This window comes from Gossypium hirsutum, chromosome A05 (genome assembly GCF_007990345.1).
Source record: "Gossypium hirsutum isolate 1008001.06 chromosome A05, Gossypium_hirsutum_v2.1, whole genome shotgun sequence".
NCBI lineage: Eukaryota > Viridiplantae > Streptophyta > Magnoliopsida > Malvales > Malvaceae > Gossypium > Gossypium hirsutum.
This window is the reverse complement of record NC_053428.1, coordinates 19,621,540-19,647,178: the sequence shown is the minus strand read 5'-3', so window position 1 is coordinate 19,647,178 and position 25,639 is coordinate 19,621,540. Positions and strand designations below refer to the sequence as shown.

Below are 25,639 nucleotides of genomic sequence, written 5' to 3'. Positions count from 1 at the left end.
TTACTGGTTATCTAATGTTTAAACTAATACTAAGTGGTATTATGTGGTCGGATCATAATACGGAAAAACAACTTATATTAGTAGGCGAATCTAAACATTTCCTTAATCTAATCGGAAATAACATGTTATTTTATAAGTTGTCTACTAATATTAGATATCTATCCGTTTTACAATCCGACCACGTAATACCATTTAGTATTATTTAAACATTAGATAACCACTGAACTAATATTTGTTTTACATGCAAAAATCATGTGAGGACAATATACAAAGGGTATTATTGTAATTCACTAATAATTTATTAACCAATTTATTCGAAAAAATTACAATTGTATAAACGAATATACTACACTTAAGTCACCAGATCCAATATGTACATGATTACATATTTCATTTACGAGTTCTGTAATAAATCAACATTCATATTTGCACCCTGTACTATTTCATAATAATCAATATCCACATGACTTTTCAATTTAGTCCATTTTAAGTCATATGTGCCAAATTAACTAAATTCTAGCATATAGATAAATTCAAACATAATTAATATATACATAAAATAAAAGAGAGTGATAAGTTTCATTTGAACTTATTTGTTCAAAATATGCAAAGCGGATACTTTAGGGGCTAATTCGCAATTTTAGTTTTTTCCCGATCAACTTCTCTTCGATCCGATTCTTGATCTAAACAATCATTTTATATCATTAATCAATACCAAGTATCTCCATACTATTCTATGATATGCATGAACCTATAGTCGGGATAGTCATAACTTTCAATTCTTAGATTCGAATTAAAATCCGATTTCACATATTTTTATTTTGAACCTTATACTTTCTATTTCTAATATAATTTCATGATAAGTTTTATATTTATTTAATTTGATTCCTAATGTAACAAAATTAACAAACAAGCTAAATTAACTTTACAATCTAGTTCTTTTTTATTTTTTAAGTTTAAAATCTATCAATTTCAAGCCTAATTCTTCAATAAATCAACAATATGCAACTTTCTAAAACTTTAACAGTTTTACAAATTGGTACATAAATTAGCCAAATCAAACTCCCAGAACTCTAAATTCATAAAAATCTTAATAAAATGACTTGAATTTATCTTAAAATCAATGGCAGGATGTCTTTAGTATTTTTCATTAGGCTTTCTTCAATGGACGACAAGAAGAGCAAATGAGGAAGATGACAAATTCTCCTCCACTAAATTTAACTTTTATACCTTAATTAAACATTAGTTAACCTTGATTAATTAACCTAATCCTTAATTAGTTTACTTTAATTACAATTGGAAAACAGCATCATCATCTACTATCTTATATTACAAAATGATTTATTTATCATTTTAGTCATTGATTAAATGTTATTTAAGTCTTCAATCAATTAAAAATTTATAACGATTCAAATTTTTACAATTTAATCTTTGAGCCTTGGTTAACTATATAATTGACAAAATTATTAGGCCAATTTTAAATATATTTTTATATATTCTCATAAATATTAATATTTAATATTTATTAATCTGATTTATAGAAATAAAATTCTAAAATCATATTTATTATACCACTAAAAGTTCAACTATTATAAACCGTAGGAAAAAAAAATATTTTGGGTATTGGCGAGGCTGCATTATTATCATCATCCAAACAGCTCAAACTCATCGTGATCAAGTAAAACAGTTTCCTTCCCATGAGATTCCTTCCAACCATGAGAGTCCTCCATCTTCTGATCCCTAGGATCCAGTTCATTATTGTCTTTGTCATTCACCCTCTTGGTGGCTCTTTCAATTTCAGACGGCAGTGGTGAACCAGGCCTGTCCAAGCTTTATATATATACTAATCAATCATCCCTCTCCAAATAAGTTCATTTAATCAGAATCATTTGATAAAATAATAAAATAAAAAATGAAAAAAATTGTCATTCAGTGAACAATATAAAGTTTATCGGTTAAAAAAATTTCCAAGATGAATTTTAATAAATTTGAAGTGGATCTTACAAAATTAAACTTTCTTCAATTTTGGTGTTGGTATATATTAATAGGATTTGTATTTAATATATTAATAATGCATTTTTTATTTTATAAGTAGTTTTTAAAAATTGTCATGCTTTTTTTAAAAAAAATATATTTTATTATATTTTTATAAAATACTTATCACCTACTGACCCTATTATATCTAAAATCTCTATCGAAAGTGTATCAAATAATATTACATTGATGGGTTAAAGAAAAATTGTAAGATACATTTTAATAAACTTGAATTTGGATTAAATTAAACTTTCTTCAATTTTGGTGTCCTGTATTATATTAAATAAGTCAATGAAGAATATGAGTAATTTGATGGGTTAAAAAATTTCCCAGGATACATTTTAATAATCTTGAAGTAAACTTTCTTCAAATTTGGTGTCTTTATATATTAATATCATATTATATACTAAAAAAAAGAAAAAAAAAAAGAAGAAAAGTCTACGTTACTTGAGAATAGTGGACACTGAATCCTCAAAGTCGACAAAATGATATCCAACCCAGCATGGCCAACAAGTCTACCTACTTTCGATGAAATTAAACCCAATTGAATTCTTACAATTAATAAAAAAAAATTAATTAAGAACTTCTCTTAATATTTTTTTGTCTTTTCATCATATTGATTATTAAAATAAGTTAACCTTTTTTATTTAATCTTAAAAAAATTATAAAACTAATAAAATTATATAAACTTACAAAAATTTCTATTGAATTTTATAAAAACTTATAAAATTATTAAAAATTAGAAAACATTAGAAATTATAAAAAGGTAGTTAAACCCTAAAATCATAACAAACACATCATATGAGATTAACTATCGAACAATGAGAATAATAGTGAGATCGCTAAGATCATTTTCGTGTTGAATGAAATATTATCAATCTTCCACAAATAATATAATGATGATTAAGAGGCTCTTTCCTTTTTATTGATAACTTATTGTTTTTAATTTTAAAATTTTTATATTTAGTTTTTAAAGTACAATACAATAGTTTGGAACTCCAAAGTTTGAAAAATGTTTATAGTATAATATAAAGTTTTTTGGTACAGTTAGATATTATAAAACCAAACTTATTATCCAATAGTTGTAAATATTAATGTATGTTAACATAAAATATTCAAACGCTATTCTCATTATCCAAAAGTTGATTTAATGTCGCGTGTTTATTTTAATTTTAGGGGTTTAATTTATAAACGAGGAACAAATAAATAAATATTTATATATTTGTAACATTTTATAATTTTAAATAAAATTACAATTTTTCATAATTTCTTCTAATTTTTATAAGTTTTATAATTATTGATAATTATTAGATTACTAGATTTTTTATAATATTTATAATTTATAAATATTTTTAATATGTTTTATTTTTTACTATTTGTATAATTTATTATAAGTTTTTATAATTTTTATAGGTTTTATAAGTTTATATATATTTTTAATTTTTTATAACATTTTTATGATTTTTAATGAGGAAATTATATGATTAAATCAAAAGCTTTCACTTGTCGTCATTTGATTGATTTATCAATTGATTTTAATAGTAACATAATTAAAGATAGAAACTATTAACGGAAGGGTTTAATTATTTTTTTATTAACTGTAGAAGTTGAATTGAATGCAAATTTAGTATAAGATTTCAATTAATTTTTTTAAGGGTCTTGTGTACCCGGTGGTGCCCTGGACCCTCTTAAAATAAAAAATCCTTCTTTTGACATTTTAATAATTTATAAAATTTTAAATTAGTTATAATAAAATTGCACTTCACCTCTAAAATAATAAAAAAATTAATTAAATTTTTTAAAAATTACAAAAAAATATAAATTATTAAAATAATAAAATTACATTTTTACTTACATACAAAAATAAATCTCAATTTTAACCAACCAAAATTTTTTATTACATCCTCTATATATCTTATTTTAGAAAGGAGCTGACCGACTAATTAAGTAGTTAGCAGTGGGACAGCCAAAAAAGAACAAAAAAACCTGGAAATGTTATTAAAGTATGAGCCGCCAAACAAGAACCTAAATTTTTTTATTACATCTTCTATATATCTTATTTTAGAAAGGAGCTGACCGACTAATTAAGCAGTTAGCAGTGGGACAGCCAAAAAAGAAGAGAAAAAACCTGGAAATGTTATTAAAGTATAAGCCGCCAAACAAGAACCCTCTCACCTACATAAGTGACCAATGTATTAAAATATACAATGTGTTGAAAACGGAGGACCTTACTATCTTAATGTAGTTGCCATTATTGAAGAGCCCTCTCGCATCACATGATTAATTTAACTATCAAGCTAAATGTGTTCATACCGACCGATTTACCTTTTAGTTCAAATGATCATAAAAGATGGAACAATAACATCCATATAGACCCACTTTATGGTTAGGGATTCGGCTTTAGTCTTAACTGCTTGGATGGTTCCGTAGCCTATTTAAGGTTTTGAACTTGTTAGTATTTTCTTTGACTTCAGTGGATGAACCAGTATGGCACCTGAATACCATTCAAACATTGATGACGGAGCTTTATTCAATGATAATAAAATAGAATTAAAAAATTCAATTTCCACAAGGACAAGCTTGACCGTTGGCGTCTTGGCACCCCAGCTATATTTATAAGTGCAAAAGGCAAGACATTCCCATAATCAATTTCTTCAGAAGATCTCTACACTTTCTTAACACAGCAGTGATGGATCTTCTTGATTTCTCCACTTTTGGTTATGCAGTAGTGTTAGGCATCACGCTACTGTTTTTGTACACCAAACTCAAGAAGTCTAGCTCAGGAAGTAGCAGCAAAGCTGCACCCGTAGCAGCCGGTGCATGGCCAATAATCGGTCACCTTCCGCTGTTAGGCGGACCCAAGACCCCTCATGAAACATTGGGAGACTTAGGTGAGAAATATGGACCTGCCTACATGATCCGGATTGGTGTTCACCCAGCCCTGGTGGTGAATTCGAGTGAGGTAGCCAAGGAAATCTTCACCGTCAATGATATGTATGTCTCTTCCAGATCAGAATTTGCCGCCGCTGAACACTTGGGTTACAACTATGCCATGTTTGGGTTTTCTCCTTATGGACAATACTGGCGTGAAATGCGCAAAATAACAATGTTGGAGGTGCTATCCAATCACAGGATCGATCAGCTCAAGAAAGTGTTTGTCTCGGAAATAGAAGGCTCAATGAAACTATTATATAAAACTTGGGCTGCGAAAAAGGATGGCTCAAGTAAGGTGTTGGTTGAGATGAAGAAACACTTTTCAGACTTGACTTTGAACGTCATTATGAGGACGGTTGCTGGGAAGAGGTACAGTGTTGTTGCAGAGGAAGACCAAAAAGAGGTGTTGAGATATCGTAAGGCTTTACGAGATTTCTTTCACTTGACAGGGATGTTTGTGTTGGGAGATGCAGTCCCTTTCCTCCGTTGGTTGGATATTGGTGGTTATGAGAAGTGGATGAAGAAAACTGCTAAAGAGTTGGATGAAATTTCCGGAGGATGGCTAGATGACCATAGGAAGGGTGGACGCTGGGATGAAAATAAAAAGGAGAAGGATTTCATGGACGTGATGAACTCTGTTCTTAAAGGTGCAAGTCTTGCCGGATATGATGCTGACACCATCAACAAAGCCACTTCCTTGGTATAACCTTCTATTTATTCTTTTTTCAAATTAAATCTCTCCACTATTCAATTCTTAAGTTCTAAAATTATCAAAATTACGTATTGCAGAATATGATTTTAGCAGGCAGTGACACCACAACAGTTACCTTAATATGGGGTCTTTCCCTAATGCTGAACAAACCTCATATACTCAAAAAGGCTCAAGAAGAATTAGACACCTATATAGGCAGGGATAGGTTTGTGAATGAGACAGACATCGGCAAATTAGTGTACATCCAAGCCATAGTTAAAGAGACATTAAGAATGTATCCACCTGCACCTTTGTCAGCACCTCGTGAGCTCAGTGAAAGTTGTTCTATTGGAGGCTATGACATCCCCAAAGGCACCCGACTGATCATAAACCTTCATAAGATCCAAAGGGATCCTAAAAAATGGCCAGAACCATCAGAGTTTAAGCCCGAGAGGTTTCTCACAACCCACAAAGATGTGGATGTTAGGGGCCAGCATTTTGAACTGATGCCTTTTGGCAGTGGTAGGAGGAGTTGTCCTGGAACATCGTTTGCACTCCATATGCTATACTTGACCATGTCTAATTTCTTGCACGCCTTTGATTTCTCAACACCATCCAATGGTTTGATTGACTTGACTGGCACAGTTGGATTGACCAACATTAAATCTACCCCGCTTGAAGCATTGGTCTCACCTCGCCTTGCTCCTGAGCTCTATAACTAAGATTGCAATAATAAAGTGTGAAGGACAGAAAAGGTTTAGCATTTTGGTTCTTACGGTGTAGTGTTATTTATTGGGGCAATCTCGCCTATGTTACATCCCCTTCTTTTCAAAACTAATAATGATAAAATTACTCATACATGAATAGAATAAAGGATTTTTGTAATGTCAAGTTAATTTCCTAGCTGTTTTATGGGTTAGCTATACCATCCTGTAAAAATGATATTTGCTGGGCAAAATATATTCCATTTCTTTTTATTTGAAGCTTCTTTTATTCGTTTAAGCACCTCTGCTTGCTTCTCTATTTCAAAACTGTTAATTTTGTGAAGTCACATGCTAGAGACAACGTATCATTGGGGAAACAACAAGAACCTCTACCGTAGAAGTATGTGAGAATAGGTTACTCCCCTGATTTGATTTGTTTTGAACCTATACATTCCAATTTGGTCTTCATCATCCTCCACACTTAGAGCTTAATTAAAAATAATTTCAGTATTTTAAATGACTTGTAAATATTTGTAAACCATATGAATATTTTGTATATTGTGATATTTGATTGATACTTTTGTTGATTATTTAAGAGAACTTAATTCAAGTTGATTCGGTAACGAATGTGGTGTCTCATTTTCTGATCCGACGACCTGGTGAGATGTGAGATGCTACATCAACTTCGATGGATTCAAAGTAACAAAATTAAGTTCGATCAATTATATTTCAACAATACTTGCATCGATTAGACTCCATTATATGGGCATTTATCTCCTATAACCCCGTTGATCGACAAAAGGAAAAAAAACATCTTTTATCACCCGTTTCTCGAATTTGGACCATGAACATCTCTTATCCCACTAGTTAAGCTATATTAATATTTAATTGGCAGAATAACTTTTTTAGCCCTCTATCTTTACAAAAAAAAAAAAGAGAAAATCATTTTAACCCTTCATTTAATTTTTTTTTCCTTTTTTTAGTTTTGTCAAATTATCCCAAAATTAATGAAAAAGTCAATATTTGTCAACTTTGCTAACCTAACATACACGTGGACTGCCATATAGATGACACATCAACATTTAACTAACTTTTTAAATTTAAAAAAAATTTATATTTTTTATAATTTTTAAATAATTTTAATGATTTTTAATTTTTATAAATAATTTTTATATGTATTTTTTATTTTTCAAATTTTAAAAAATTAATAAAACGTTAACATATCATTTACGTTTATGCAACGTCAACAGAGTTAGAAAATATTAGTTTTTTATTCATTTTAGGATGATTTTACAAAAACGCGCAAATTTAAAAACTAAAAAAGATGAAAAATTAAATGAATAGCTAAAATAATTTTTATATAAAATTAAAGAGCCAAATAAATCATCATACCTGCTTAATTTTGAAAATTTTGATAATTTCTCTTTGGGCCATGCTTTAACATTATTCTTTTAACAATTTCAAGTTTTTGCTTAAGTTGGTTTTGATCCAATGGAAAATTACAACTTTTTATTATTTAGATAAGAGATAATATATAATTGCGATCTTGAATTTGTTTATTTGTATTTTGTTAGTCATTAAATTTGTATTTTATCAATTAGGTTGGTACCTTCACACTAACATAATTTTTTGTGCTAACGTGACATTTTTATTTAATTTGGTGGTATCACACGGCAACCTCTCAAGATACCACGTAACAAACATAATTTATATATTTATGTACTTTGTTTTTAATTTATGTTTGCCACATGGCAAACTAAGAGATTGCCACGTGGTACTATCAGATTGACTCGTAGTACCACGACAATACAATAAATGGTGTTAGTGTGAAGGTATCAATTTGATTGATGAAATACAAGTCCAATGATCAACTAGATCCAAAATAAAAATAAAAATTAAGAAGCAATTAAATACAAATGAATAAATTTAAGAGTCAAATTATATATTAATAACTTAGATAAGTAAATTTTTTATTTATCCAAAAAAAATTATATATTAACAACTTAGATAAGTAAATTTTTTATTTATCTAAGAAAGCACCTATGAATTCATAAGTGAAAAGAAAAAAAATCTGTAATAAAAGATGATATCTCTGAGCAATTATAAAGTAAATGTTAAGTTATAAATATAGTTATCTAACTATGTTTTGGTTTTATTTTAGTAAATTAACTATTTTTTTTTATTTAATCACTAAATTTTTTAAAATTAAATGTCGAAACCATCGCTCAATTTAAAAATTTTAAGTCTAATGAAAAATGGTGAAATCGACTTTTTGGAAAATAGAAATATGGAGTCGCCACCGATCCTTTTGTTTTGGTGTGATCGGGTCACCTAAGAATTTGGTTATTTTAATAAAACATTTTTGATTTACTAAAACAACGATTCTGGTCTACAAAAATATGAGAAAACGGGCTCGGGAGTCGGTTACGTATGAGGAAGGATTAGCACCCTCATTACGCCCAAAATTGGTACCCAATCGATTAAATAATGTCCTTATGTCTAAAATATTTTTGAAATGTGGTTCCCTTTTTTAATAACATTTGAATAACCCGAGTTGATTGTCAAAAATCTTCTTGTCTCGATGACCGAAAATTTATAATTTGAAAATCACAAAAGGATGCTCAACTATTTAGTCCAACGAAAAATCGAAACCCAGCACAGTAGGATACGATTCCTCGAATTTCCAAACATTGACCATTGCCTTACCTTATAAAATACGTGTGAAATTCCGTAGAGATATTCGATTATTTTGGACAAATGAAAAAGTGCAGCCCAGCACGATAGGGCTCGATTCTCAAATCGCCAAACATCGAACATTGTCTTCGTTTTGAAGGTTTTTAATAAACATGAGTGAAAACCTAAAGGAATATTCGATTGTTTTGAGCAAACGAGAAATCACAACCCAGCACGATAGGGCATGATTCTCGAATTATCAAACGCCAAATATTGCCTTCGTTTTAAATTATTGAAATTTTAAAGGGATACTCGATTATTTTGAACAAACTCGAAATTGCAACCCAACACGTTAGGGCACGATTCCGCGAATTGCTAAATATCGAATCTCGTCTTCGTTTTGGAGAATCTTAAAAGACATGAGTGAAATTTTGAAGTGATATTCGATTATTTCGAACAAACGCGAAATTGCAACCCAACACGTTAGGGCACGATTCCGCGAATTGCCAAACATCGAATCTCGCCTTCGTTTTGAAGAATTTTTGAATGAATAATTATAAGGCTAGCTTAAGACATATTAATTCGATTTGAAATAAGACGAAATTAATCAAAAAAAAACATGAGATTAATAATAAGATATATACAAATATACATATTGTTAGTATAAAAATTATACACGCACCCTTTTATTACGCATATTTAAACAAAAACATAAATATAGTATCGAGAAAAACTCAAGAATAATAATTTTTAAAATTACAAAGATGAAGTTTCTAAAATAATTTCATATATATATAATAATATCTTAAAACATATATCACGTAAAATCATATAATAAGAGATGAGAATAAATCTAAAAGCAAATATTTGTATAAAATAATATAATATTGATGATATGCATGAAATTGACTTTATTATAAAGTGTATATATATATGTATATAAAAGAACATTTTAAACAAATAAGTTTAAAGGAAAATAAATAAATAGGTATATAGTTACACGTAAGGATATATGTACATATATAAATGACAGTGTGACTAACAAATAAAAACTATGCAAAACTTAACAAAATACTTTAAGATAATCTATTAAATAGTGAATAAGAAGTAAAGTTTCATAAATAAAAGGGTTTCAAAAGAAAACAAATGCTGAAAATAATAAATACAAGAAACTCAATTGAAACGAAAATAAAATTAAAAGGACAATTAATAAATAAAATAAGTTACTGAAATTAGAAGAAGGACCGAGGCTTAACGCACACAAATACATAGGGACTAGAACTGGCAATATACCAGATCCCCAAAGTGCTGCGTTTAGGCACGGACCCTAATGCAAATAAGCTCAAACTATAAGTCAAAATTAAAAAAGCTCAGGGAGTCTCGAACGAACTCAATCAGAGGCTAATATAACAAGAGGGACTAGAAGCGCAAATTCCCCTCTACTACGACAAACGCGCGGGTCATGAGGGCGCTGAATCGGGTTATCAGGCATGGTTTCAAAACGGTGCCATTTGAGACCATCATAATTGGTCCAAACGGTGTCATTTTTAATCTCTTAAATCCCCTAACCGAACCTCCTATTTGGCTGAACCCTCATTTCTTTCTTTCTACTTTACCCAAACCCTAAATCCCCTATTTAGTTCAAATCTCAAGAGGCCCTAGCCGCCACTGGCCCGCCGAGCGGCGATCGAGGGAGGGAGACTTGTTCGCCCATTAACCCCGCTTGGATCCATGCCATGAGGACCTCCGATTTCAGACCTCAAACCCCATCTCGACTTCGATTAAAGCAAAGGAGATGGGATTCTGGCGGTTCATTCATCTGGGTAAACTCATTTGCTTCCTTTTACCCTCTTTATACTCGAAACAACAGTATGTGAAACCAAAAAAAGAAAGAAGAGGAAAACGATGATCGGAAAAAAGAAAGACAAAAGCCGGATAATCACCTTTTTGAAGTTTCAATTTTTGTATTCAGTATGCAAAATGGAGTGCGTCCGTTTGTAAAAAGGGGAACCCCTATACAATATCAAATTATCGGCTTTATAGCCGAATGTTCAAAAAGAAAAATAAAAGAATACAATTTTGTTCTTTTTTTGTATTGGCCATTGTTGCTGTTGTCGTTTTGCCCATTTCTTTGCAGGTACAGGTACGCGCTAGCGTCGTACGGAGACTGTGTTGGCGTACGAGGGCTGTGGCGTGGCTGTTGGACGTTGGTACGTACGGAGGCCTGGAGTGGCCAGGCTGCTAGTGAGGGCTGCGACGCAAGGTGGATCTGCTTAGGGTTTCCTTTCCAAAAATTCTGGGCCATTTGGGCCAATGTAGTTTTGGGCCTTGGGTTAATTTGGGGATTGGGCATTGGTTTAGGGTTTTAATGGTATTTGGGGATTGGGTATTGTATTTAGTTTTAGGTTTTGGACTGTAAAAAAGGACTGTTTATAAAATTTGTTGGGTTTTTAATATATTTATTTATTTATTTATTGTCTGTTTGGGTTTCTAGTGGGCCCGGGCAAATTTAGCCCACTACATTAAATATCAGAATATCACATCCCGTAAGTTAGGACGCGATATCATGAACTCCCGAGCGTGAGTTTTTCTTTAATTTTAATTGAAATTCTGTGTATTTTAAAACTCAAAAGGATATTTGGCTATTTAGGATCAACGAGAAAACTGAAACCCCGTAAGTTAGGGCACAATTCATCGATGTTCCAAAACGCGAAACATTGCCTTATTTTGAAAATTTTTGTTTTTGAATGATAACGAGTACAATATTTAAGCGACGTGCGTTATTTGTTTGGATTAAAATAAAGCGATCTAAGTTGGATAAACATATTGGGATTAAATTCATGATGCGATGATACAAAAATAAAAATATAGTAATGAACGTGGACAATAGTACATGAATTCAATATTACACAAGCGAGTGAGAATAATATGAACATGAATAAACAAATTAAAGAACACGCAATGGCAATAGTCTTACAACATACATCATTTAAAATACCAACACTAATAATCAAAAGAATGAAATAATATAAAACAATTTAAAATAAATAATGAGGCAACTTTAAATAAAAAAAATCCATAAAAAATAAAAGCGAATACTATAAAACAATTTAAAATAATTAATATACCAGACAATTCAAAATAAAATAAAGCAACTTAAAATAAATGATGTATATAATCATTTAAAATAACATATAGAAAGTCTACAATAATAACATGTAAAAAGAATTTTAAAGTAAATACTATACATAAAATATAAAAACAGCTTAATATAAATAATATATATGTAAAAATATAAAAGTGTTTAAAATAGACAATATATAAAAATTTGAAAATAAATAATCTATAAAAAAATTTAAGAATAAACCATATATATATAAATTTATAATAACAATTCAGAAATAACATATAAAAGGAATTTAAAATAAATAAATAAAATAATGTAAAATAAATAATATATAAGACAATTCAAAATCATATGTATTAAAATAGTTTAAAATGAATACTATATATATATGTAAAAAATTAAGATGAATAATATATGAAACAATTTATAAAAGTTGAAATTAAATAAAAAAGGACTTAATTAGGACAAACACGAAATTAACAGTAAAAAAATTTATAATAAAATAAACAAAGAAGGATCAAGTTGGAAAAGCGCACAAGGATAGAGGACTAACTGGGCAAAAAACCCATTCTTGGACACGCGTCCTTTCCCCAGAGGATTAGCGTGCCAAGGACTAAATCGAAGCATGCGAGAAGTGTTTGGGAAAATTTTAAAAAGAAAAGAAAATAAATAAAGGAAACTAAAATAGAACAGTCCATAAAGTGGAGAGACCGATCGCGTAAATAGACCATAAGTTTAAAACGCGCGGATCCCCTCCGGTTATGGGCCGGGTCACACGAGAGGTCCAAAACAGTACCGTTTTGGCACCTGGACTCCCACCCAAAAAGGACGCCGTTTCAAGGGTTGTATTTAAGCCCAATTTTTTTTTAAAATTTATTTTTAACGTCCCCTTTTAGAAAAAAAAATTGAAATCCTTCCAAACTCTCTCCCTTCTCTCCCCATGGCCGACAATCGGGTTCCCCGGAGACCCGCCCTACTACCGCCGTGGCCAATGGCCGGCGTTGCAGGAAATGGGCTTGTTTAGCCCCATTTTGGAGTGTCTCTAAAGGCCATATTACCAACACCCGAAGACGCCAAAGGGAGGAGACCCTCAGCCCCCTTTCGGGCCCAACCTCGGCGATGGAGAAGGGGCTCTTTGATGTCACAACTGTGGGGGATTTCAGGTAAGCTTCCCCCATTTCATTCTTTTATTTAAAATTGATTTATAAATAAAAAACAAAAATAACGAAAATAGAAAGGGAAAGTCGTAAAGAACATGATAAATGGAAATCAAGATCAACCTTCTTTTTCCTTTTTTGCTTTTTGATTCTTTTTATTCGTGTAATACAATATTTTTGTATTTTTTAAAACCCCCTTTACAATTGATTTTCTCCTCTGCCTTTATAGCCGATTACACTGCATATTTTACTGTTTGGTTGCTTCTATTTGCTTGCTGTCATTTCTCTACTTTGTTTTTGCTTTTGTGTTCTTTGCAGCTTTTGCTTGGTCAATAGAGAAGAGACCTTGCCATTTCGGTGCAAGGCTAAGCAAAGGGGTAAAGCCTCGGGACGAGGCGAGGGCGGTGCGCCCGAGGAGGAGCGGCACACATGGGAGCTAGGGTTTCTGCCCTCTCTTTTTTTGCTGAAAATTCTTAAGTTTTTGGGCTATGGGCTGTTGTAATTTTGGGCTTAGTTTTTTTTTTGTGTGTTTGGGTTTGTAATTTAATTATTTTTTGGATTTTGGTTTTTGTTGATTTGGGCCGGGCAAAATAGGCCTGTTACAGCTGCCCCTCTTTGCTCATTGTCGCGCAACGGAAGTAGAGCAAAGACTATAAAAGGGCCAATTTTACCTGAATCTACTGAGTCTCGACTTCTTTTGATGCTCCTTTCCTTCAAGTAGCTTCATTCCAATCCACTACATCCTCAGAGGTATAGGAACTGTTGCTTTGATCTACTCCATTGCGACTACTTGTAGCTTTAACCTGTTCCACTACAACTTCAGGGAGATGAGGTTTGTGGCTTTAATCTGTTCTTCTGCAATCATAGCTTGATCTGCTCCATTGCAACTTCAAGGAGATAAGATCTGCTTTCTTCAATCTGCTCCACAGTAATTTCAGGGAGATAAGACTTGTAACTTCAACTTGCCCCACTGCAACTTCACGAGGATAAGGTTTGTGGCTTCAATCTACTCCGCTACAACTTCAAGGAGATAAGATTCACCATGGTAGGTTTGATCCGACCTACTGCAACTTTAGAGGTATAGGATTTATAGCTTTAATCGGTTCTACTGCAACTTCAGAGAGATAAGATTTGCTATCTTTAGTCTACTCCATTGCAACTTTAGAGAGATAAGACTCGTAACTTTAACCTGCTCTACTGCAACTTCAGGGAGATAAGGCTTGTGATTTGTAGCTTTAATCTGACCCACTACAACTTCAGGGAGATGAGATTCACTATCTTCAGTCTGTTCCACTGCAACTTCAAGAGATAAGGTTAATAATTTTAATCTGCTCCACTGCAACTTCAGGGAGATAAGATTGGTGTCTTCAGTCCGCTCCATTGTAACTTCAAGAAGATAAGACTTGTAATTTCAACCTGCTCTACTGCAACTTTAGGGAGATGAGGTTTTTGGCTTCGAGTCGCTCTAATGTTATTTCAGGGAGAAGAGATTTGTAGCTTCGATCTACTCCACTGAAACTTTAAGGAGATAAGAATCGTTGATTTCAACCTACTCCACCGCTGCTTAGGGAGATAGGATGTTGGCTTAAATCTGTTCCACTACTGCTTAGGGAGATAAGATTTGCAATCTTCAACATACTCCACTACTGCTTAGGGAGATAGGATGGTGACTTAAATCTATTCTACTACTGTTTAGGGAGATAAGATTCGCTGTCTTTGATCTGCTCCACTACTGCTTAGAGAGATAAGATCTGTAATCTTCAGCCTACTTCACTACTACTTAGGGAGATAGGATGGTAGCTTAAATCTACTCCACTACTGCTTAGGGAGATAAAATTCGTCGTCTTCGATCTGCTCCACTACTGCTTAGGGAGATAAGATCTGTAATCTTTATCATATTCCACTACTGTTTAGAGAGTTAGGATGGTTGCTTAAATCTACTCCACTACTGCTTAGAGAGAAAAGATTCGCCGTCTTCGATTTGCTCCACTACTGCTTAGGGAAATAAGATCTGTAATCTTCAGCCTACTCCACTACTGCTTAGAGAGATAGGATGGTGGCTTAAATCTACTCCACTATTGCTTAAGGAGATAAAATTCATCGTCTTCGATCTACTCCACTACTGCCTAGGGAGATTAGATCTGTAATCTTCAGCCTACTCCACTACTGCTTAGGGAGATAAGATGGTGGCTTAAATCTGCTCCACTACTGCTTAGGGAGACAAGATTCATTGTCTTCTATTTGCTCCACTACTGCTTAAGGAGATAAGATCTACAATCTTCAGTCTGTTTCCTTGCTACCTTAGGAAGATAAGACTACAATCTTCAACCTGCTCTCTTGCTACCTCAGAGAGATAAGGCTGGTGGCTATAATCTGCTCCCCTGCTAGCTCGTAAAGATAAGATTCGCCATCTTCGATCTACTCCACTGCTATCTCAGGGAGATAAGATCTTCAATCTTCAGTCTACTTCCTTGCTACCTCAGGAAGATAAGACTACAATCTTCAGCCTGCTCTCTTGCTACCTCAGGGAGATAAAGCTAATAGCTTCAATCTGCTCTACTGCAACTTCTGGGAGATAAGATTGGGTGGATCCACCGATGTTTCTATGCAATCCTCTGGGGGACATGACCTATAGAATCAGTTTCATGTATCTATGTTTATGCCAAATAATTAGGATGCTATAATCAAAATGAATCAAATATTCCTAACTAGATGTGTTATGAATGATATATGAATGCAGAAATGAGAATAACCCTTTTTTAAATGCTTAAGGTATCATCACTCATTGTCCATTAGGGCATTATCACTGACGTATTATGCTGCCATCTTGTTCGACTGGTATTCTTAACAGAAAACCCAAAGAAACAATCACATTTTGTTCCGCAAGCTTGCCCCGCTATAATTTCAAAGTCCCTTCCACTGTACCTTCTAGGACATAAAGTTTGTACCTCCTACTGCAACTTCAGGGGAATAGTATTTGGTTTCTTCTATCCATCCTGCTGCAACTTAGAGGTATAGGATTTGTATCAGCTTCAATCGATTTGATCTGTTACACCATTCCCTGGGTGTAATGACTAGATGTATATGCCTGATATTGGCATGAATGCAGAGTATCAATTTTCTTTTCCTGAGAATGATTCCTTTTTACACTTGGGTTGACATTGCTCATTATTTGTTGAGGTTGTATCACTGACGAAATATCTTGTCTTTTTATTCATCCAATATTTTAGATTGAAAATTCAAAGAGATAATCTCAATTTAGACTTCAATATTTTCAACCCTTAGGCTTGGTGAGTTCTACATAATAGTCTTGTTTCAGGTTCTTGTATTAGAAGCTTCCAAAATAATATGCAGAACTCCTTTTATGAAAGTGTTATTAGTCCACTAATCGTTATTTCAATGCAAAATGCTTGAAAAAGATCATAACAATGGACCGGGAGGAAATTAATTAGAAGTATAGCTCGAAACAAGTAAGTTAATCAATGATAGCAAATACAATTAAGAGGGAAATTTATTGGGACGTATCTTGAAAGGAATAAGGTAATCAAAGATAGCTAATTCAAAATGGGTAAAATGGAAGCTAGGTGCCCCAAATATCGCAGCTTAAGCTTCTTTGTACCAACTTCTGACAATTTTGAGCTAAATCTGTGTTTAGGGAATCCGAAGTACTTTGTCGATGCCTCAAGACGTAGCATACTTCTTCATTGTTAATTTAGGCATAGCAAGACTACTGTATGCCCCACTTTTATTTGAATTTCCCTTTACAGGTTTTCAATTCAAAACCCCTTTGGTCTCAAAGCGCCCTTTGCGGGTTTTCGCCTTGGCCTCTCATTTTTTCTTTTATTTTTTCTTTTTCCCTTTTTTTTTGGTGAAGTATTTTTTATTGAATCCAAATTTACAAGATTAGCCAGGTTCTTACCATCACCTTGGTCAGTATCGACGTTCTTCCAGAGGAGGCCTTCTTTACCATATAAGGTCTTTTCCAGTTTGGCATACACTTTCCTTTGAAGTCTTTTTTGTATAGGAAAGACCTTTTTCAATACTAGATTTCCCTTTTGAGATGAACCTTTTTTGTTATTTGCTCATGGTGGATAGCTTTAAACCTCATTTCTTCGATCAAATTCAACTGATCACATCAGAATTGGATTCATTCGGCTTCGTCTAACTTCAGCTCTAACAAGACTCAGAGAAAAGGAATCTCGACTTCAATGGGTAAAACCGCTTCCATTCCATAAACTAATGAGAAATGTATTGCCCCGACGAAGGTCTTGGCCAACGTTTAATAAGTATAGAGGGTAAATGGTAACTTCTTTATCCCAATCTTTACAAGTCTCGGTTATCTTCCACGATCTTTTTTTTGCTGCCTTTGCTGTACTGTGATATGGCGTCTGATCTTTGAATAGACTGTAAACTTTTGACATTGTGAGGTTGTGCATTATTAGACATGATCCTTTTTGGCATTCTTTGCCGGCACTTGATCTCTTTCCCTCCTTTTTTGTTTTTTTTTTTGAATTTGATAACTGCCGACCTTGTAACGTTGGCATATGAAGTTACCTTCACCTTTTTAGTGAAGTAATCGACGACGACAAGGATGAATCTATGTTGGCCAATAGCTTTTGACGAGATCAGCCCCATAACATCCATGCCCCACGTGTAAAAAAAATCTGTGAAGAAATGAAGTAGGAACAAAAGTCTTGTCTTCCTAAATCTGGCATTTATGGCATAACTGATGCAATCCCCTTCCATGGTGGACCAGCAATACCCGAACCTCATGATTGGTCTGACCATCAAAAAACCATTATCATGTGCTTTTCGAACACCCCATAGCATCCTTACGTCTTAGTAGCTTAGGCATATCTTGATGCGATCATGCGAAAACATCTTTGAATTGAGAATAATTCAATAATGTCTCACTTTGTCTTTGTGGTGAGCTAGGTTTTTATCTTCACTTCTTTCCTAGGCTCGCAATGCCAATGACCATTTGTAGAGTAGGATCTGTTTTTCATCTTATTCTACCATCCTTAACAAATCAGGAGATAGACTACAATCTCTATCATCTTCAAGGTCCTGAGATCGCTCTAGACACATATCTTGCTCAAAAGGAGACTCGAAGTCAATGATAGCGTCGCTCACGTCATTGATATTTGGGGACCTGTTGTAAGTACGAAAGCAGATTCCAAAGAATAAATGATTTTAAGGATGATTATTTGTATGGTATAATCATGAATGGAGAATAAAAGAATATTTGAGATAAAATCCAAAGAACGAAAGAATCTAAGAATAATTATCTAAATGAAATGGAAAGTGTAACGGGCCAAATTTGCCCCGGCCCAATCAACCCAAACAAAAACACCAAAATAATGAACAAAACCCAAGACTAAAATTACAAAACCCAAACTACCAAATTTATCAATAAACCCTAACCCAAATACAAAATAGGCCCGTTGGCCCAAAACCTAAACTAAGTTTTCAGTAAACCAGGAAACCCTAGGTCCTTGTGAGCTGCTCCTCCATGTGCGCCATACTTCAGCTCTCCATCGGTCATCGTTTGCGGTGGCTACATGGCGGCTTGGGCTTGTCCTCTTTGGGGTTTGAATGGATGAAAACGGCTAGGGTTAATATAAAAAAGGGAAGGGTTGATTGATCTGTTAAAGAAGGTTTTATATGTGTGAGGATTGGGGATATTTTCCTAATTAACCCTCCATTTCCTTTGCATATTTCATTTCAACCCTTTTGTTCCCTTTTTTATTTTGTTCCATCTTTCCTTTCAATTCGATTTAAATTTCAATTAGCCATTTATTTTATTTTATTTTAATTCATTGGTTCATTCATTTATTTATTTGTTTGTATATGTTATTCGTTTATGTATTTACATTAATTCTTGTACTCAATTGCTAGTTGTTCTTCCATTCCTTTTATTTTATTATTATCACCTTATTACTTGTCATCATTTTATAATCATTTATTTATTCATCACCTTTTTCATATATTTTATACCTATTGTCTCTATTACAATTAGTACTATGTTATTATTAGGCATTTTAAGTTTATTCTACGCATTTTAAACTATTATTCCTTTTCAATTTTATTTTTTTATGTCCCTTTTGTTTTAAATTAGTGTATACATATAATACGTATTTTAAAATTTCTTATATACTATTTAGTTATACTGGTTTATTTGTTAATCATTTCACATGCTTTTTATTGTTATTTATTTTAAACTTCCCATAAACTACTTATTTTATTTTATTTATTATTATTATATTATTACTATTACCATCATCATATTATTAAACTAATCAATTTTATATTAATTCTGTCATGTTATATTTTTATTTCTTATCTACAATATTATCACTACAATTATTGTCATTATTTTGAAAATATCATGTATTTTTCACATATATTATCTCTTCTAAATCATCATACGTAGTATTCATTTTGAAATTTTATATATACGTATCTTTGTATTCTAAATTATTATACACATATATATACATACTTTTTACTTAAACGGTTTTTATACATTGTTTTATTTTAAATTTCCATTTTCACCTCATTTATTCCAAATGTTTTATACATTATTTATGTCAAACCATCTTATATATATTTTAAGTTTTTATATGTTATTTTATTTTATATGTAAACGATTTTAAATTCTTTTATTATTTTTTATCATTATTTACCTTAAGATTTCGTATATATATTACTTATATTAAACTATTTTACATACTTCTTATATATTATGTATTTTTTTATATTACTTTTACATATTAATTATTTTAAGTTTTTTTTTACATATGATTTATTTTAAATCTTTGTGTATATCATCTATTTTAAAGTTTTATATGTATTACTTGGTTTAAATTATTTTGCATGTTATTCACTTTAAAATTTCTTATACATTATTTATTTTAATTTCTTTTACATATTATTATTTTGAGCCTCTTAATATTTATTTTAAATTTCTTTATATATATTATTTTAAACTTGTCTTATTCTTATTTAAATTTGTCTTATACATCACATTTTAAACTCTCTTATTTGTTTTAAATTGTTTTATTATTGTTCATTTCAGGTTTTTTTCATATAGTATTTATTATTTATATATTACCTATTTTAATATTTTATATATATATACATCCTCTATTTTAAATTGTTTTACATATTGTCAATTTTAAATCTCCTTTTTCACATTATTTTAACTTCATTATCATTTTAAAATTGTTTTACATCTTATTCATTTTTATTTGCTTTACACCTTTTAAATTATTATTAAATTCATTTGTCTTTAACTATTAATGTTAATATCTAAATGATGTACCTTGTGTGATTATTGCTATTATGTGAATTTTGATTTGTTTATTTTGCAAGTTTGCATTACTGTTATTCATTTGTATAATGTAGTGTCCATTTGTATTTGTCTTATATTCATTACTATATTTTCATATCATTGCCCATGAATCAAGTCTTGTTAAATTCATCCAATAAATTATTTTAATCCAAACGAATAACGTACTTTATTAAACATCATACTCGCTATATTTCAAAAAGAAAATTTTCTAAATGAGGCAATGTTTTGCATTTTGGAACATCAAGAAATTGTGCCCTAACTTACGGGGTTTCGATTTTCTCGTTGGCTCTAAATAGCCAAATATCCTTCTGAGTTTTAAAATACACGGAATTCCAATTTAAATTAAAGATAAACTTGCGCTCGGGAATTCATGATATCGTGTCCTAACTTACGGGATGTGATACTCCGATATCTCGAGATGAAGAAGTCTTCAATGATCGTTTTGAGCTACTTCAAGTGTTTTTTAATCGACGTCAATAAAAAGGGATCGTATTTTAAATCCATTCCCGATTTTCAACTTTCGACTCTAGGACAATAACTAATTAATTTGGTACCAATTTTGGGCGTGGCGAGGGTGCTAATCCTTCCTCGCACGTAACCGACTCCCGAACCCATTCTCTCGAGTTTCGTAGACCAAAAACACCGTTTTCATAAACTAAAATATTTTATTAAAACAAAGGTGGTCCGATCACACCAAATAAAGATTGGTGGCGACTCTTGTTTTAATTTTCTTTTTCAAACAAAGTCGATCCACGTTTTCTTTAAAAAATGGTTTCGACAGCTTGGCGACTCCGTTAGGGACTTCGACAGTCGAGCCATAAATTGATTAATTTTTGTCCTTTGTCGAAAATTGAAAATTCATTTTTTTCGTTCTAAATTTACGATCCCTTCATTGCATTTCATTCGTTTTTCTTACGGTTTTTATTATTTTATTCCTATTTTCTTTATTGCTTCGGTTTTTTCTTATGTATATATCCTTGCACATTGCATTGCATGACCGCTTGGTCACACCTTTTAAGTGGGAGTGAGAAGCTATACCTTCGTGAGGTTTTCACCTCTGCATGGGCTAGTGGATCGCTTTCGGGATACATCTGTATCTATGTCTTCATGAGATTTTCATCTCCGTGCAGCCATAGGGAAATGTATTCCCCTGAACTGAACTCGGTCCATATGAGCCTATAATGGGTGAGGATCGAGGAATCTGCTAGTTCAGGTATCCTTACTTTAGAACTGAACCACATATAGAGAGACCTAGGCGCCTACCCTAGGTAGAGCCACGCTAAACCTAGTGGTCACCCGAATAGGTGCTTTATTTGTTATTTATTTCTCCTGTACTAACGTGTTTTGTTTTTTGTTTTGTTTATAACTGCATTGCACTACATCATCATAGAAAGGAGGTGTTGATTCGTATTTGATTGCTAAATAGAACAGTTTGTCATAAGAAAATGAATTTCTTGATAAAGTGGATTATAACACGGTTATCTAAATATGGTTCAAGTAAACACAATGAAAGAAGATTGATAGTCCATGAAGAAATACATGATTTTGCTTCATTGCTTGACGATTTAAGCTAACAAAGATTATTCGAGAGTCGTCATGTCTTAAAGAAGCTAGCGAGCATCGCGGGAACAAGTGAGCAATGAGCCGCAGTCTAGATCGAGCAGAAAGGAAATAATAGAGACATCTTTTGGAAAATTCACAAGACTCGACCATAACATCCGAATATGAAGAGAAAGATAGGTGTCCCCGCCTGGAATATGAGGGCAACGCCGCATATGTAATCCGTTTTATGTAAAGAAATTTGTTTCCTAGAAAAGTTGTTCTAATGAAATTGAATTCAGAATCAACGCATTCCTTTCTTTTGTATTCTTTCCATACATCTGCATTGCATTGCATCCTTTGCATTAGACTTTCCCTAAAAGAACCCTAATTAGGTTAAATTATTTTAGTTAACTTGGGAACTGACAAAAGTCAAGCGACTAGGCACCTTTACGGTACAAGGAAAAGGATAAAAAATATGGATCAAAGATTGGAAAGACTGGAACAACTTCAAAAAGAGATGCAAGACCAGTTACAATTGCAAATGCAAGAGCAACTGGCGAAGATCTAGCAAGATATGAGGGACCAGATACTAGAGTCAAAAAGGAATATGATGAATCAGTTGTCCCAATTACTGACTGAGGGGATAGGAAAAAGAAAAAACTCCATGATCAATGCTGAGAAGGACAATGAGGAGCCTCTGTACCCTCCGGGTTTTACCCCGATAAACGATCAAACATGTCCGCAAGGTGTACCTATTGCTATCAGATCACAACAACATCAGGCCGGTACCTCGGCACCCATGAACTACCCGACGGGCTCAGGTTCCAACCCAAGGAACGGTCCAACCAATCATGAAGTTCCTGATCTAGACGAAATGGCAGAGAAGGCAAAGGTTGAACTGCCAAGACAACTCGAAGATCGATACAAGTGGTTGGAGGAAAAACTTAGAACAATGGAGAATGCTGATTACCATTGCGGGGTTGACGCCAAATATCTCAGTTTGGTTCCAGATTTAGTACTCCCACCAAAATTCAAGACTCTAGAATTTGAAAAATATAATGGGACTAGTTGTCCCGAAGCTCACATCACGATGTTCTGCCGAAAAATGACAGGTTACGTTGATAACAATCAACTGTTAATTCATTGCTTCCAAGATAGTCTGATTGGGTCAGCTGCCAAATGGTACAACCAATTAAGTCGTGCCAAAATTCATTCATGGAAGGACTTGGCACAGGCTTTCATGAAGCAATATGGCCACGTGAAAAACATGGCGCCCGATAGAATTACACTGCAGAATATGGAAAAATGGCGAAATGAGAACTTCAGGCAATATGCCCAAAGATGGAGAGAGGTAGCGACATAAGTCTAGCCACCTCTTTTGGAGAAAGAAACTACGATACTTTTCGTCAATATTCTGAAAGCCTCATTCATTACCCATATATGCTACCATAAGCTTCTCAGATATAGTAATGTCTGGCGAGATGATTGAAAACGCAATTAGGAGTGGGAAGATAGATGCGGGAGAAAATGCTAAAAGGTCAACCCCGGAAAATAGTGAAAATGAAGTGAACATCGTGAATATGCCTTCCAAATCGCTCAACGTAGGTCAGCTGAGGATTGTAACCACTAGCTATCAGGGCTCTTCGAGGCAGGAATCCAACTCGAGGCCAAATACAGAAAGGCTCTGGTTTACACCTATCCCAATGTCATATAATGAGTTGTATCAGAATCTCTTTGATGTACATGTGGTGTCTCCGTTCTACTCGAAACCCGTGCAGCCTCCGTTTCCAAAATGGTATAATGAGACTGCTCAATGGGAGTACCACGCGGGAATAATGGGACACTCGATCGAAAACTGAACTACATTTAAAAAATTGGTCGAAAGGTTCATTGAAATGGGAGTTGTGAAGTTTGACGATTCCTTAGAACCAAATTACTCTAACAATACAATAAACGCGATTTGAAAGTGGGGGGCAAAAGAGTTGCGATGCCTTGAACAAGTCAAAGCCTAGAAGGAATGTCGGGGAATCTGAATGACATATCCAAAAAGAGAACCGAGGAATAAAAGTTTCCAAACTCTTACATACTAGGGGGTGTTTTGAATCATGAGACTGTGGAAGAGAATCCTTATTTTTTTAGAGCTATTCTAGATTAATATTCAAAACACGCTTGTTGCTTTAAGCCTAGAAGCAATAAGAATCCTTTTGTGAAATAGGCTTGTGCCCAAAATCTTTATTTCAATAAAATGTATCTTTTTGAACAAATATTCTTTCATTTGTATTTAGATCCTTTTGCTCTTTGGACTTTCTTTCAAAAATTCATTTATTCTTCATCATACCATACAAATAATCATCCTTAGAATCATTTATTCTTTGGAACCTGCCTTCAGCAGGTCTCCAGATATCAATGATGTGAGCGACGCTGTCATTGACTCCGAATCTCCTTTTGAACGAGATATGTGTCTTAAGTGATCTCAGGACTTGGAAGATGACAGAGATTGTAACGTATCCCCTGATTTGTTAAGAATGGTAGAGTAAGATGAAAACAGATCTGAAAACAGATCCTACCTTACAAAAAGTCAGTGGACAGTAGGACTAAGACAAGAGAAAGAAACAAACATCGGAGTCTGCATCACCACAAAGACAAAGCAAGACGTCATTGAGTCATTTTCAAGAATTTAAAGATTTTTTGCACGATCGTATCAAGATACGCCTGGCTACTAAGACATGAGGATGTTGCAAGGTTTTTGAATGACATATGCTAATAGTTTAATAATGGCCAGGCTAATCATGAGATTTAGGTTCTGCTGGTCCACTGTAGAAAGGGATTGCATCAGTATGCCGTAAATGCCAAATTTATGGAGAGAAAATTCATATGCCCCTTCATTCTTTCGACTTTCTCTATGTGGGGCATGGAGGTTATGGGCCGATCTTTTTGATAGCTTCTAACTGATACTAACTCGTCTTTGGGGTTGTCGATTACTCTACGAAAAGGGTAAAAGTTGTTTCATATGCCAATATCACTAAGTCGACAGTCATCAAATTCTAAAAAAAAAGAGGGAGAGGCCAAGGTGAAAACCCACAAAGGGCGCCTTGAGACCAAAGGGGATTTGAGTTGAAAACCTAAAAAGGGCGGCTCAAATTTTGATCAAAGTGGGGCATATAGCAGCCTAGGTTTCTCTATATGGGGTCTGGTTCTAAAGAAAGGGTACCTGAACCAATAGATTCCTCGATCCTCACTCGTTATAGGCTTATATGGACTAAGTTCAGTTCGAAGGAATACATTTCTCGATGGCCTTGCGGAGACGAAAATCTCATAAAGACATAGGTACGGATGTATCCCGAAAGTAGTCTACTAACCCATACAGAGGTGAAAACCTCACGAAGGCATAGCTTCTCACTCCTACCTAAAAGGGTAAAATCG

General features: G+C 33.1%; 2 protein-coding genes and 1 long non-coding RNA gene across 3 annotated transcripts; all 3 read left to right on the top strand.

Moving 5' to 3' along the window:
* The first annotated feature begins 4,723 nt into the window (after nt 1-4,723).
* Nucleotides 4,724-6,636, top strand: LOC107944158 (cytochrome P450 CYP82D47-like). The gene is made up of 2 exons (NM_001327474.1): nt 4,724-5,668; nt 5,758-6,636. Exons 1-2 carry the CDS (start codon nt 4,724-4,726, stop codon nt 6,379-6,381), a joined length of 1,569 nt encoding a protein of 522 aa, NP_001314403.1. The 3' UTR covers nt 6,382-6,636.
* Nucleotides 6,637-10,255: 3,619 nt separating this feature from the next.
* Nucleotides 10,256-11,492, top strand: LOC121229451 (uncharacterized). Its single transcript, XR_005927200.1, has 2 exons — nt 10,256-10,859; nt 11,174-11,492. It is a non-coding gene; the product is annotated as an uncharacterized lncRNA (long non-coding RNA).
* Nucleotides 11,493-22,790: 11,298 nt separating this feature from the next.
* Nucleotides 22,791-23,579, top strand: LOC107955852 (uncharacterized). The gene has a single exon (XM_016891641.1). The coding sequence runs from the start codon at nt 22,791-22,793 to the stop codon at nt 23,577-23,579; it is 789 nt and encodes a 262-aa protein (XP_016747130.1).
* The last annotated feature ends 2,060 nt before the right edge of the window (nt 23,580-25,639 follow it).

Bases quoted from the DNA above. Each gene is read 5' to 3' on its own strand.
- LOC107944158 (NM_001327474.1), top strand. From the start codon at position 4,724: ATGGATCTTCTTGATTTCTCCACTTTTGGTTATGCAGTAGTGTTAGGC. The intron at 5,669-5,757 runs GTATAACCTTCT...TACGTATTGCAG, and splicing joins TCAACAAAGCCACTTCCTTG to AATATGATTTTAGCAGGCAG.
- LOC107955852 (XM_016891641.1), top strand. From the start codon at position 22,791: ATGAGGGACCAGATACTAGAGTCAAAAAGGAATATGATGAATCAGTTG.